This window comes from Epinephelus fuscoguttatus, linkage group LG3 (genome assembly GCF_011397635.1).
Source record: "Epinephelus fuscoguttatus linkage group LG3, E.fuscoguttatus.final_Chr_v1".
Classification (NCBI taxonomy): domain Eukaryota; kingdom Metazoa; phylum Chordata; class Actinopteri; order Perciformes; family Serranidae; genus Epinephelus; species Epinephelus fuscoguttatus.
In genome coordinates, this window is record NC_064754.1 from 10623367 (window position 1) to 10636381 (window position 13015).

At 41.2% G+C, this 13015-nt stretch overlaps 1 protein-coding gene across 1 annotated transcript; it reads right to left on the reverse strand.

The window, feature by feature from the left end:
* Positions 1-606: 606 nt before the first annotated feature.
* odad3 (outer dynein arm docking complex subunit 3) lies at positions 607-12083 on the reverse strand. The gene is made up of 13 exons (XM_049572736.1): positions 11896-12083; positions 11546-11667; positions 10240-10317; positions 9821-10012; positions 9592-9693; positions 6518-6643; positions 6150-6272; positions 5748-5897; positions 5501-5661; positions 4664-4820; positions 4390-4539; positions 1803-1890; positions 607-1707 (listed from the first exon to the last, which is right to left on the reverse strand). The coding sequence occupies exons 1-13, from the start codon at positions 11972-11974 to the stop codon at positions 1586-1588; spliced, it is 1650 nt and encodes a 549-aa protein (XP_049428693.1). The 5' UTR covers positions 11975-12083; the 3' UTR covers positions 607-1585.
* Between the last annotated feature and the right edge of the window lie 932 nt (positions 12084-13015).

Sequence of the window (13015 nt, forward strand, 5' to 3'; positions counted from 1 at the left end):
AATCACAGCTGCTGCGATAAACCACGTATGAGGTGTCAGCTGGACAATTAAAGACAGCAAACATCATTTGGCATGCAGTATAATTGTTCTGCCACTTACTCTGGCAGACAACAAGACAATCCAGATTAACACCCAAGAACTTGGCTCATCATCCTGAAAGCATCTGAGCAAAGAGGCACGACCATTTCTGAGATGCTGAACATAGCAGAGATAGTTCAGGTGTTCAGGCGCTGCAAGCAGGGAAGCTTTCACATGCAGCTCATGTTATACTGAGACAAAGCATGTGCGTCCGTAGGATCAACGTGATTCACCTGTTACTGTAAAAACAGGCAGGGTTCGTCACAGGTGTTGACTTTCAGTGACCTGCATCATGTTTGTAAAATAAAAGGCGTCACATTCACAATCCTATTAGCAGGACAATAACAGAGAAACACTTCAGGCACAAGTTAACTGTGGATCCTTCCACACGTCATCAACCCCTTGTATTTCCTATTGTAATGTTTCCAGTGTATGTGACATCAAACTTTGACGCAAGCTGTTGCCTAGAAATACAATCCCAGTGAAACAGTCCATACACACATACATGATAAAGAGTAAAAGCAGTGTTTGATTGTTTTTATTAGTTTTTCAATGAGGCAGAGGGTGGAATTCTAAACTGTGAAGAGGTGGAGAAACAAGTGTTGGTGCAACACTGACATCTGACACAGAACATTACTGTTGTCAAAACACACTCACTTACACAACAAGTAACCAGCTTCAAAGGTACGAACACACATGATGACAAAAATCATCCAGGAGCTGTTAACATGTGCTCATCTATCAACATGTTTAAAAATGTATTTTAATTTGTATTTTCAACCAACAGTTTAATTAACATCTGAGGCCCCCTTTACTCTTTGCATTATAATCAATCTCATATCCAGATTGTATCTAGATATGATTTAACCTGACTGCATTTAGACCACTGCTGCATTTAGCCAGTAAGATTTAGAAGGCAACAGTGAGGTTTATGGGTCAACAGCGGTGAAGCAGGCCTATCTGACTGAAAACCCAGTCATCAACGGGAAGAATACATCATAGATGAGACAGACACCGCAGTATTGTCAGCATCAGATAGAGAAAGACCACGGGGTGCCCCATACTGCAGCGTTAGATGGAGGAGAGCTGCTGCTGCCTCGCTGTCGCACATTATTACGTATTTTCACCCACATAGTTTTTGTATGTGGATTAAAAAATTCAGTTGCATTCACACTTGTGTTCACTTTGCACACAGTGTATCCCTGACTATCCCTGGAGGCGGGTTGGCTGATCGGATCACAATCTGTGCTCAGTGCGTTTCAGGTACACTTACACTTTTATCTGACCAAGCACTATCTGATTACAATCCAGTCGCTTACATTTTATGCAAGGCGTAAAGGGGGTCTGAGGTTCTTTGTAGCAACAGATAACTGTAGAGGAGAAACATTAAATGGCTAAAGTAGGAATGGGAAATCCAAGATTATCTTTATAGGTTCATTGCACTCAATTCAAATCAGTTTTTGGTTCGGAGCATTGATTTTCGTGAGTTTTGAGTCCTGCTGTCAGTTCAGAACTTGCCCTTTTTCTTCCAGTGCTTCTTCTTAGACTTGGAGTCAATGATCAGCTGAGACTGTCGCTTCAGTGCCTCACGTGAGATGATGTCAGCCTCGTCCTCTTCGCTGTCGTCCTCTGAGACACAAACAGTGACAGTTTAGACTGTGTGTTTGTATTTGTGTGTGCCTGTGTGTGTTTGTGTTTGTGTTTGTGTGTGGCTCCCAACTTACCATCATTGAAGAGGTCCTGTCTTTGGTCCTCAGGCAGCTTGACACGGGTGTTGTACGCTGGCAGTTTCCCCTCAATCCTGACGTGGAACTGCTCAGAGCAACACAAGGACAACAGTCAATGAGTCCCACACGTAAAACATTTATTTTATATATTAGTGTAGATTTTCTTTATTCAATATTAATCCCGAGTCCCCTATTTCCATGGAATCTGACTATATGTAGCTGTTTTCATGCACACAACAGAATAAAATATGAAATATTGCAAACCTGATGGTTGCTGAGTGTTGGAGATATCGGCTGGAGAGATGTCTGCCTTCTCTCCAATATAATGGAACTAGATGGCACTCTGCTTGTGGTGCTTAAAGTGCCAAAAAATACATTTGAAAAACTCAACAGCAATGTCTCTTTCCAGAAATCATGACCCTGTTGTAGGAACAAAATATATCATTACCATATATAGAAATGTGATATTATTTAGTATTCTGCTTCCTTTTGATGTATAAGTTTAACCTGACCCAAATTGAACTGTTTCTTTAATTTCATTTGTGTATGAGAAACTTACTTTGTTCCTGCTCTCATGAATCTGTAAACTTGAGGCCTCCCTTTTCCTCCTGCTCTTCTAAGTTTTAATTATATTATGTGACTGAATCTATTCTTCTTTGTCAGACCTACGGAGGATACTCCAGGTGTCAGAGCTCTGACCTTTCAGCTTCTGTTCTATTACTTTATTAAATAACACAAAAGATAATTCACAGACGTTGATGTGAGCAGTCACATGTAGAAACTATTTTCTTTCTATCTAACTACACCCACCAAGTCTATCGCTGTGCAGAAGGGAGTGTTCATCTATTTAAAGAGAGGCTCACGCTTGTGTCAACACGAGATGCAAAAATCAATAGCATCCTCCTTAGTTGAGCTGTAACGTGAACTAGTTCGGTGCTAGGAGAGCTAGCAGTAGAGGCATGTGAGGTCTGTGGATTATCTTGAGTAACCAGGTCATGATTTCTGGAAAGAGACATTGCACTTTGAGCACCAAAAACCAATTGCTATAGATCCATAATACTGGAGAGAAGGCAGACATCTCTATGGCTAATATGTCCAACACCAAAAACACCAAAAACAATTTAGACTGATAAATAGCACTACAGGTAAGAGGAAAAATATGTATATCCCTTTAAGTTTATTTTTTTATGTGTAGGTTATTGATTTTTTTTATTTTTAATTTTTTTGTGGGTGGTATTTGATAGGACAGGCAAGTGTGAAAGGGGGAGAGAGAGCGGGAGTGACGTGCACCAACAGCCTTGTACATGGGGCGCCTGCTCTGCCACTAAGCCACCAACGCCCCTATTGATTTTTTAAAGCCTTATAATATAGAATTTATCTACAATTTCCTAATCATGAGGAAATTAAATTGTGTTAGGACTCTTTACAAACAAAAACTTTAAAAGAACCAGTTTAGAGTTTTCCTGCAAGAGAGGAGAGATTTTTTAAATGGCTTTATGAAACCTGTAACACAAATCACTAACCTTTGTTTTATCAGTTATATATGATTACACATGGTCATGCACATATACCTGGTGGCGTTCATCTATTATGGTGTATGATAAGAGTTACAAGTGAGCACTAGAGTGATGTGTGTGTGTGTCTATGTCCTCATCATGCATCATGTATGATGAGCAGCAGGTCAGTTTTTCCCAGCGTGGATGTACTTCTTTACTTTAGAGGTGGAAGTTTGAGCGGGACAGCCGAGCAGTTTCTAACAGTCCCAGCCGAGCAAACAAGACTGCACTGATTCTGAAATTATCAGCTCAGAATTACGTCAATTGCAGAGATTATGCCTTCTAAAAATGGATCTGAGAGTAAAATAGTCAATGTCATTAGCAAATGGCCTACAGACTGTTACATGTTCCCTTTGGTACACTCTGATATGCTGTGTTCTCAAACAGAGAAGGTGCTGCAGAGCGTTAGTAATCAGGAACAAACACTTCAGGTGGCTCTAATGGCTGCCTTTCCACTCAGATAAGCTTTGCAAGCACAGCAGCATGCATGCTTCCATGCTCAGCCATGCTGTTGCGCCATGCGATGCACGCTTAAACAAGAGGCCCAACGTGTTCTTTGCCAAAACTTTAGTTATCATTGAAAGTTCATGCTGATGTACAGCCGTTAGAGAGGAGACTGTTAGTGAACTCTCAAACCAGTAGTCCATGTTTAAGAGTTATTTTACACAAACCTGCACTAATACAGCAAAGGGTTTAGGAAACTGGTGTTCCCTAAACCCTTTCCTGTTGTCAGTTAACATATAAAATATTAGATGTTAGATGTTATGTTGGTCACGTGACATTTATAAGGCATCTCACCAGAGACAACTACTCAGGTGTACACGTGTGCCAACATTCTCTGTTAATGAGGACAGCACTGTATGTACTTTGTGTTTTTTTTAATCATCTCTTGCCTTTCCTACACAGCTCTCATTAAAACTGTACACAACCCATGTGTGTAAGGTAACAAGGACTACCTCTGCATATGCAAAACAGTTTTCAACATCCAATCCAGAAACAGAGCCTGTATTTCAAAAGCACTGACTCACCTCCTCTTCCTCCATCTCCTTCATAATCGCAGCCACATCCTTTCCCTTCAGCTCCTCATTCAATAACTGCAACTTCAGCTCACACTGGGTCATCAGCTCAACCGCATACTCATCTGAGTCTGGAGACACTTCAGCCGCTGTGTCCTCACTCTGGAGGGAAATGCAAGGATGGTGGCAACAGACTATGCTTGATTGACACTAGAAATAAAATCGACACATATGAGGAGTAAGACAGATTTGAGGTTAAACCTACAGTCATGATGGTTATATTTACCAGTGTGATGTGTTGAAGTTTGTCTGCGAGATGCTCCACTCCTCCTCGGACAGTGCCGAGGGCTTTTATGAGCCACTCCAGACGCTCTTTACCTGCATCACACCTCTGCTGTTGAGCCTGCAGTTGCTGCTCACACTCCTCCAGCGTCTGTTGGTCACTAGAAAAACCACAGAAAAAAAGCAGAGGCTTGAACCTTAGGATCACCTCACAATGATATCTTGTGCCTCCATTACTTAGCTCAGTCGCCGAAAGAAAATATCAGCACTGTAGCTGCAGACCACTGTTTGAGACCAACAAATAACAAATCTGGTTGTTGTCATTGCTGTGTTTCCAGCAGCTTTTAGTCACTAATTGTGGGCATCTTTTAGCAAACCATTATTGTTTTTCCTCCAGGTATAGTGCCAAGGAAAGCAGTTGGTATTTACAGAGACATCCTTGTGGTTTTTGCCAGGATAGTGCAACTAACACTGGTTGTTTTTCACCTATGGCATCTCTGTCTTTCCAACCTGGATTGTACCACAAGAAGTTTTTTACCAAGACATTGCATTTCCTACAAGGATAGTGTCACCAAAAGCTGTTGGTGTTTACTGAGATATTGACAGCTTCCCCAGCCATGATTGTGCCATCAAACAAACTTTTCCTAGCCATAATTAAGTGTTTTTTTGCCTAAACCTAACCACATGTTAACCACAGCACTATTAAAACTAAAAGAAATGTAAAGTTTCAGCATATCTGCTTCATAACAACATAAAAATGTAACATTTTGTAGTTTGCAGGAACCTACGATGACAACATTTTTTCTGTTGAGCAGGTCACAAAACTGTCTGAGTTTCTCACCTGGACAGTTTAGCCTCTCCAGAATATTTCATATCCTGAAACTGTTGGTTCAGGAGTTCCTTCTGCTCCTTCAGCTGCTGCAACACCTTCTCGTTCTCTTCCTTCAACTGCTCCAGATGCTGGTGTATCTCCTTCTGTGAGATAAAGCGCTCCACTATCTCCTACACACATGAGAAAAACAAAAACATATATGTAAACATGTACAGTGTACACACAGCTGTCAATCGCTCTCTTTCCAAGTCCACACCTGTATATTTGTGACTCCGGTGGCCTCCTTGATGCACCGGAAGGCCTCCTCAAAAGTGGAGATGACCTTCTCTTCTTCACCTGCCATCCTGGGGCTGCTGCGCTGGGCCTCACTGCTCAGCTCATCCGGCTGCATTGTTGTTCTCTGAGCCTAGAGGTGGCAGAGGTATAAGTTATTCATTTCAATCTACAGAAACTTTACTTTTTACCAAAAAGTAGATGATAAAAAGCGTAACTGTTTTCGGACTGTAGTCAGGTTTCTTGAAGTCATATCATGTTTAATCATGTGCACGTGTCCAGTGAGAAAGCAGATGGTCAAAAGAGGGAACAACATTAAAATAAAACCATATCCTACAATAATATACTTAAAGTATACATATATATACCACTACATGTATCTCACCCGTCTTTCGACTCTTTCAGCCTGGGCCTTGCGCTCCTCCACCTTTTTCCTGTAGCTTGCAATAATTCGCTCTCTCTCCTTGCGCTCCCTGTAGAGCAGTTCCTCCTGCTGCTGTAGGTCAGCCTGGCAGGCAGAGGAGAGGGAAGAAAGGACAGCAGCATTGATTTGGGCAAAAAAAAAAACTGTTTGCAAAATGTACAGTGATGAGATAGGCTAATGCATCTATACTTAAAATGAAAAGAGCACAGCTTAACAAACACTGTAAAGCTGTTGTAGCTGCTTCTATGGTGAGTGTATCATGCTTGTGATGCCTTTTCTAGAAATGTGCATGTTGCAGACTGCATGTGCCAGAGGAGGCTGCAGGTCACCTTAGCAGCTTCTTTAGAGAGCTGGGCATCATTGTTCATGGCCTGCATGTTGTGAAGCTCCTCTCTGTGCTTCAGGATTTCTTCCTCCAGACTGTCCAACTGGCCTTGAAAAGTCAGACTCTCCTCCTGAAGAAGTGGTGTTAAGTGAGTAGACCAATATCTAATCTTCCCTTTATGTCAAAGATCCTTGAGAAAGTAGTCGCAGACCAGCTGTGTGATTTTCTCCAGGATAATAATTTATTTGAGGAATTTCAGTCAGGATTTAGAGTGCATCATAGCACTGAGACAGCTCTAGTTAAAATTACAAATGACCTTCTGATTGCTTCAGACAAAGGACTCGTCTCTGTACTTGTTTTATTAGATCTTAGTGCGGCGTTTGACACAATTGACCATCAAATTCTGCTGCAGAGACTGGATCACTTAATTGGCTTAAAAGGTTCAGCACTAAGCTGGTTTAAATCTTATTTATCTGATCGTTTTCAATTTGTTGACGTTCGCAATGAACCATCCCTACGTACTAACGTTTGTTTTGGAGTTCCGCAAGGTTCTGTGCTCGGACCAATCCTGTTTACTCTATATATGCTTCCGTTAGGTAACATCATTAGAAATCACTCTATAAATTTCCATTGTTATGCGGATGATACTCAGTTGTATTTATCAATGAAGCCAGAAGAAAGCAATCAATTAACTAAACTCCATAATTGCCTTAAAGACATAAAAACTTGGATGAGCACCAATTTCCTGATGTTAAATTCAGACAAAACTGAAGTTATTGTTCTTGGCCCCAAACAACTCAGAGACTCTTTTTCTGATGACATAGTTTCTCTAGATGGCATTGCTCTGGCCTCTAGCACTACCGTAAGAAACCTCAGAGTAATATTTGATCAAGATTTGTCTTTTAATTCTCATTTAAAACAAACCTCATGGACTGCATTTTTTCATCTGCGTAATATTGCAAAAGTTAGGCCTATCCTGACCCGCAAAGATGCAGAAAAATTGGTCCACGCTTTTGTTACCTCAAGGCTGGATTACTGTAACTCTCCATTATCAGGTAGCTCTAGTAAGTCCTTAAAAACTCTCCAGCTAATTCAGAATGCAGCAGCACGTGTACTAACAGGAACTAAGAAACGCGATCATATCTCTCCTGTTTTAGCTTCTCTGCACTGGCTCCCTGTAAAATCCAGAATTGAATTTAAAATCCTACTGTTAACTTATAAAGCTCTAAATGGTCAAGCTCCATCATATCTTAGAGAGCTCATAGTGCCATATTATCCCACCAGAACACTGCGCTCTGAGAACGCAGGGTTACTCGTGGTCCCTAAAGTCTCCAAAGTAGATCAGGAGCCAGAGCCTTTAGCTATCAGGCTCCTCTCCTGTGGAATCATCTTCCTGTTACGGTCCGGGAGGCAGACACCGCTCCACATTTAAGACTAGACTTAAGACTTTCCTCTTGATAAAGTTTATAGTTAGGGCTGGCTCAGGCTTGTCCTGTACCAGCCCTTAGTTAGGCTGACTTAGGCCTAGTCTGCCGGAGGACCTCTATAATACACCGGGCCCCTTCTCTCCTTCTCTCTCTCTCTCTCGTATCCTATTACTGCATCTAGCTAACCCGGCCATTCTGGATGTCACTAACTCGGCTTCTTCTCCGGAGCCTTTGTGCTCCACTGTCTCTCAGATTAACTCATATCACAGCGGTGCCTGGACAGCGTGACGTGTGTGGTTGTGCTGCTGCCGTGGTCCCGCCAGATGCCTCCTGCTGCTGCCATCATTAGTCATTAGTCATACTTCTTCTGTTATTATACACATATGATTATTGTCACACATGTATACTGCCAGGTATTAATACATACTTTCAACATATTGTACCGCAGTAACCAGAACTATAACTATAATATTATTACTTCCATTAATGTTGTTGTAAGATACTGTCATTACCTGCATATCTCTCTCTCTCTCTCTCTCTCTCTCTCTCTCTCTCTCTCTCTCTCTCTCTGTCTCATTGTGTCATGTGGATTACTGTTAATTTGTTATGCTGATCTGTTCTGTACGACATCTATTGCACGTCTGTCCGTCCTGGAAGAGGGATCCCTCCTCAGTTGCTCTTCCTGAGGTTTCTACCGTTTTTTTCCCCGTTAAAGGGGTTTTTTTGGGGAGTTTTTCCTTATCCGCTGTGAGGGTCTTAAGGACAGAGGGATGTCGTATGCTGTAAAGCCCTGTGAGGCAAATTGTGATTTGTGATATTGGGCTTTATAAATAAAATTGATTGAAATTGAAGTGAGTGATAGAAAGAGACAGGACAGGAAAAGCAGATATAAAGAGTTAGAGAGGCGGTGGGTGTTTTGGAGATGGATAAGATCAGAAAAGGACCGTGGCAGCACTGTGACCTGGACCACTGCATGTATTATAATAGGCTAATCATTAGGTTGTGACCCAGAAATTAAAGCCTGAAATCTTGATCTATTAATGCACCTTAGTTTCACAAGTTAGACATTATTAATTAAACAAATATAAAACATAACTGTAAAGAGATTTAGATGCTTTGCCTAGTGCTGGGAATAACTGAAAAGTAACATGAACGACTATTAAAAAATTCTTGAATACAAAAAAGGAGGTCAGGTTAAGTGCAAACAAAGATAAAGTAAGCCTAGAACAGAAAGTTCTGTACCACTGTGAAAGTCTCGCTCTAAGTTTACAAATCACAAACACAGTATCCCATATCAAAGGCACAACACAGTGTCACAGCACAGACCATTACCCTGCAGAGCAACAGCAAGCATTGTTCTGTGCAGGATACCTGGATAAAAATTATCAGCAGACTGTGCACGAAACACTAATGGTGTACAAGTACTCTTACTCTGATGAGGGTGTTTGCTGAGTTACTATATTTGAACTTACATAAGATGTATAATAATGTCTACGATGTGAAGCTTAGCACGATGACACAAATCAGTATGGGAGGTGGTTCACAATATATCCAGCAAATTATTTTTTATGTTGTATTTATAAAACTACATTTAAGACGTTTTACAACTTTTTAAGGACCTGCAGACACCCTGTGTGTGTGTTTGACTAACCTGCAGGTGACTTTTGAGTTTCAGATAGTTAGTCATGATGTTCTCAGCCTCTTTACACTTAAACTGGGTCTTCTCCAGACTGTTCTCCAGCGCCCGCAGTTTCTGAAGACAAACACAACATTGTTACTGATGGGTGTACTATTCTGTCATGTAGCTCATTTACAGTGAACATCAGGAAAAAGGAAATATATTTTCTTGCACTTTCTACATGAGCTTGAGAGGCAACCACCATGGCATCTTCCTCTTTCTTCCGAACGCGTGCGTCTGCAGACTGCGCTCCACGGCTGCCCTCTGGTTTGAGTCTCTGGTATTCCACGTTCAGCTCCTCGAGGCGTCGCTTGCGGGTCTGGGTGGTGTGTTTAAGGGCATTAAGGCGCTTCATCTTGGACAGCACCCTTTGGTCTAGTGTTGTCAGGGCTGCCTGAGAAAAGAGTAATGAACGGGAGAGTGTGCGACAGCAAAAAAGAGACAGAGATGAAGGCAGTGAGGTTGAAACAGAGAGAGTTGTATACTTGCAAGCAGTGTCAATAGTCCAGCCATATTATCCTTAAGCCGTTATATGAACCTTATATAAATTATCAGCAAGAATGAACAACAAAGTTGCAATGAACACTACTATTGTACAGTACTGATGCAACTTCCTCTCACCTTTCCCGACATGTTGCGGAAGGCATCCTTCTCTGTGCCTCTGTTATGAAAGGCCACTTTGATGATATTGTCATCACCCTGGGAGGAAAGACACCAAAGGGAACATGATTTCAATTGCAAAGAAAGTCAGGTAAGGTCTGTTTGACTGTTCCTTTGACATGGATAAGTAAGGACAGAAAAAAGCACAAGAGCTGGGAATGTCCCCCTGTTTTACGCCTCTGAGACCTGGAGTAACTGGAATGTAAGAAACATGTCACAAAGATTTTTTAATGTTGTATGACAAGTCCCTTGTAGTGAACATTGGGTCAATCTCTTCAACAAAATACACATTTAATTACAGTAAGATATAGTACGTTTACATTATTAGAAACACTTATTTTTTAACATGAAACTGCTTTATTTGGTGTTTCTATTGTTTTTTTTATAACCTGGTCCATTTGTTTTTAAGAGGAGGAGACCTCTGCAGATAATTTGGCTCCTGAACAATGAACAGTAAAGGAATTCTCACCAGGCTTTCAAGCTTGGCACATGGGAGAAGTTTTAACTGGTGGCAATCTGCAATCCTCCCAACTAAATGCCACTAAACACTGCTCCTTTAAATGTACTGTGCATGCTTTTAACTGGTTAAACATGCATAGTGTGTGCACTCATGTGTGTGTATGTACAAGAAAAATAATCTCTGTTGACGCCTACTTGAATCTGTGTAAACTAGCTAAAAATTCACAACCCTGATTTACATGTCACTTCTAATCCAAAATGGGCACTGCATGTCAGTAATTTCTGCCTCAGGGTCATCCTCAGTTGATATATCTTCCTCTTGAGCATTGAACATCCTGCTCCACTGCCTAGCTCAAGGTTTTATCCTGTTTCCTGAAGTATGGGCAATGGTTGAAAATGAAAATAAGCAGGTCCTACTAGAGATCCTACTACTATGTCCCACCAAGGACATGGTTTAAAATGTGTATTTGGAAAGTCTTAAAAATTAACAAACACTTATAAAAAACGTAATCTAATGTAGTTAGGACTCTCATTTAAAAAACAAACATTTGAAGAACAGAAACAATATTGTTCACTTAGCCTATTACCCCCTTACTGTGTTAAAACGTGTTTCTGCAATCCCCCTCTAAAAAGTTAGAAGATGTTTTCTGTTGGTCACAGCCTTATGTGTGTTACATCACCAGAAAATCCTTTGCACAGTACTCTAGGACTCAAATAGACTGCATGCGTGATGTTTAAAATAAAGGCTTCAGTGTCACCATGTCTCCTACAGAAGACAGAGGACACATATGAGGGACATGGGACTTACAGCATTAGCCTCTGCCAGTTTTCTGCACAGCCTCTTGTTGTCCTGCCTCAGCTGGCGGATGGTCTCCGTGTTCTTCTTGATGGTGGACTGAGAGCTCTCATAGTACGCAGTCCTGTCTCCCTCTGGTGGACACATTAAATCCTTACACTAACAATACATACATGTAGGCTTCTCACTATTCACTAACAATATATCCAACTGCTGTTTCTGTTAGAGTTTGTAACGGTTTCACAGCGGCTAGTCACATGAAGTAACGTTAGCATACCAACGGCAGCTAGCTAGCTAACGTTAACTGTAGCAAAGCGCTCTTCCGTTAGCATGACATGAAACCAAACTTGACACAAACTCACCCAGAAGTTGGATTTTACGCTGCATCTCCGTTATTTGGTCATGTAGCGGAGGTTTAATGGCGTCGGCACTGAATGGCATGTTTATGCTGTGTTGTTTTTGTACACAATTAGCGAAGAAAGATGCGCCCACCGTTGGTGTTAGCTTGACCTGAACCGAGAGCTCAGGAAGTCTCAGCTGTTGCCTAGCAACCTGTAAACTCACACCAAGGCAGGGCCGTAATCACCTGTTTAACATGAAGGGGTCTGGGCTGGATCCCCCCTGAGAAAGTTTAGATGCTCAACAGTTAAATATACCATTTCAGAGCATTTTGAAACAAAAGTCTTAGATTAGAGCTTCTCAAAGTTTGATGACTGATAGTGTGTGACCCTTTTCCACCAGCATGGGACCAGTTCTGCTCTGGTTCCCACGCCTATTTTTAAACTGTTCAGAGCATACTGACCAAAAATAAACTGGTTTTGAACCTGAAAAGTTGGTTCTCAGCTGGAACCAAAAAATAGCAGTTTTAACTTGACCTGAAGTATGAACCATGACATCAGTGAGTGTGTGTTACTCTGCTTGGAGAGAGAGGACGGAGAGGTCAGGTGAGAAATCATCGGACAAAAAAGAGTGTGCAGCAGTCTCTTTAACAGAAAGTGAATGCTTGCTTTGTTGGGTAAAAGCAAATATTTGTAATATCAAAACAAAAGTCTGCAGGTAAACAATGTCATCTGCAATTACGACCCCAAAGTTTACTTGTGTACTATGCAACACCTTCCACTGACAATCGATCACAATGGTTTCACTCAAAACTGAAGGACATATGGCTGACTTGTTAGATGGCGCAAAGGTTTTGAGAATCCTGACCCGGTTCAAGAACCAGAAATAATTTGGTGGAAAAGGGGAATGGGTGCTATTTTAGGGAGCCAAGGACCACATAGGAAAAGTGAACACACTGACTTTTTGTGACATTTTTTATGACATACTAACCCTTTACAAAAAAACTAAAACAATTAACAGCCATATAGCCTGTGTAACACTGATATTACATTCTGATTTTCCACTTTTTAGTACATTTGAAAGTAATGAAATAGAGACAGTACAGTGTTGGACATTGATTGTATCTACAAACAGTAGTTGAGA

What these genes read in the sequence shown, in the direction of transcription:
- odad3 (XM_049572736.1), bottom strand. Translation starts at nt 11,974, where the DNA reads ATGCCATTCAGTGCCGACGCCATTAAACCTCCGCTACATGACCAAATA. An exon ending in AACTGGCAGAGGCTAATGCT is followed by an intron (nt 10,318 to 11,545) that starts GTAAGTCCCATG and finishes CTTTCCTCCCAG; the next exon opens with GGTGATGACAATATCATCAA. An exon ending in ACAGGACCTCTTCAATGATG is followed by an intron (nt 1,708 to 1,802) that starts GTAAGTTGGGAG and finishes TTTGTGTCTCAG; the next exon opens with AGGACGACAGCGAAGAGGAC.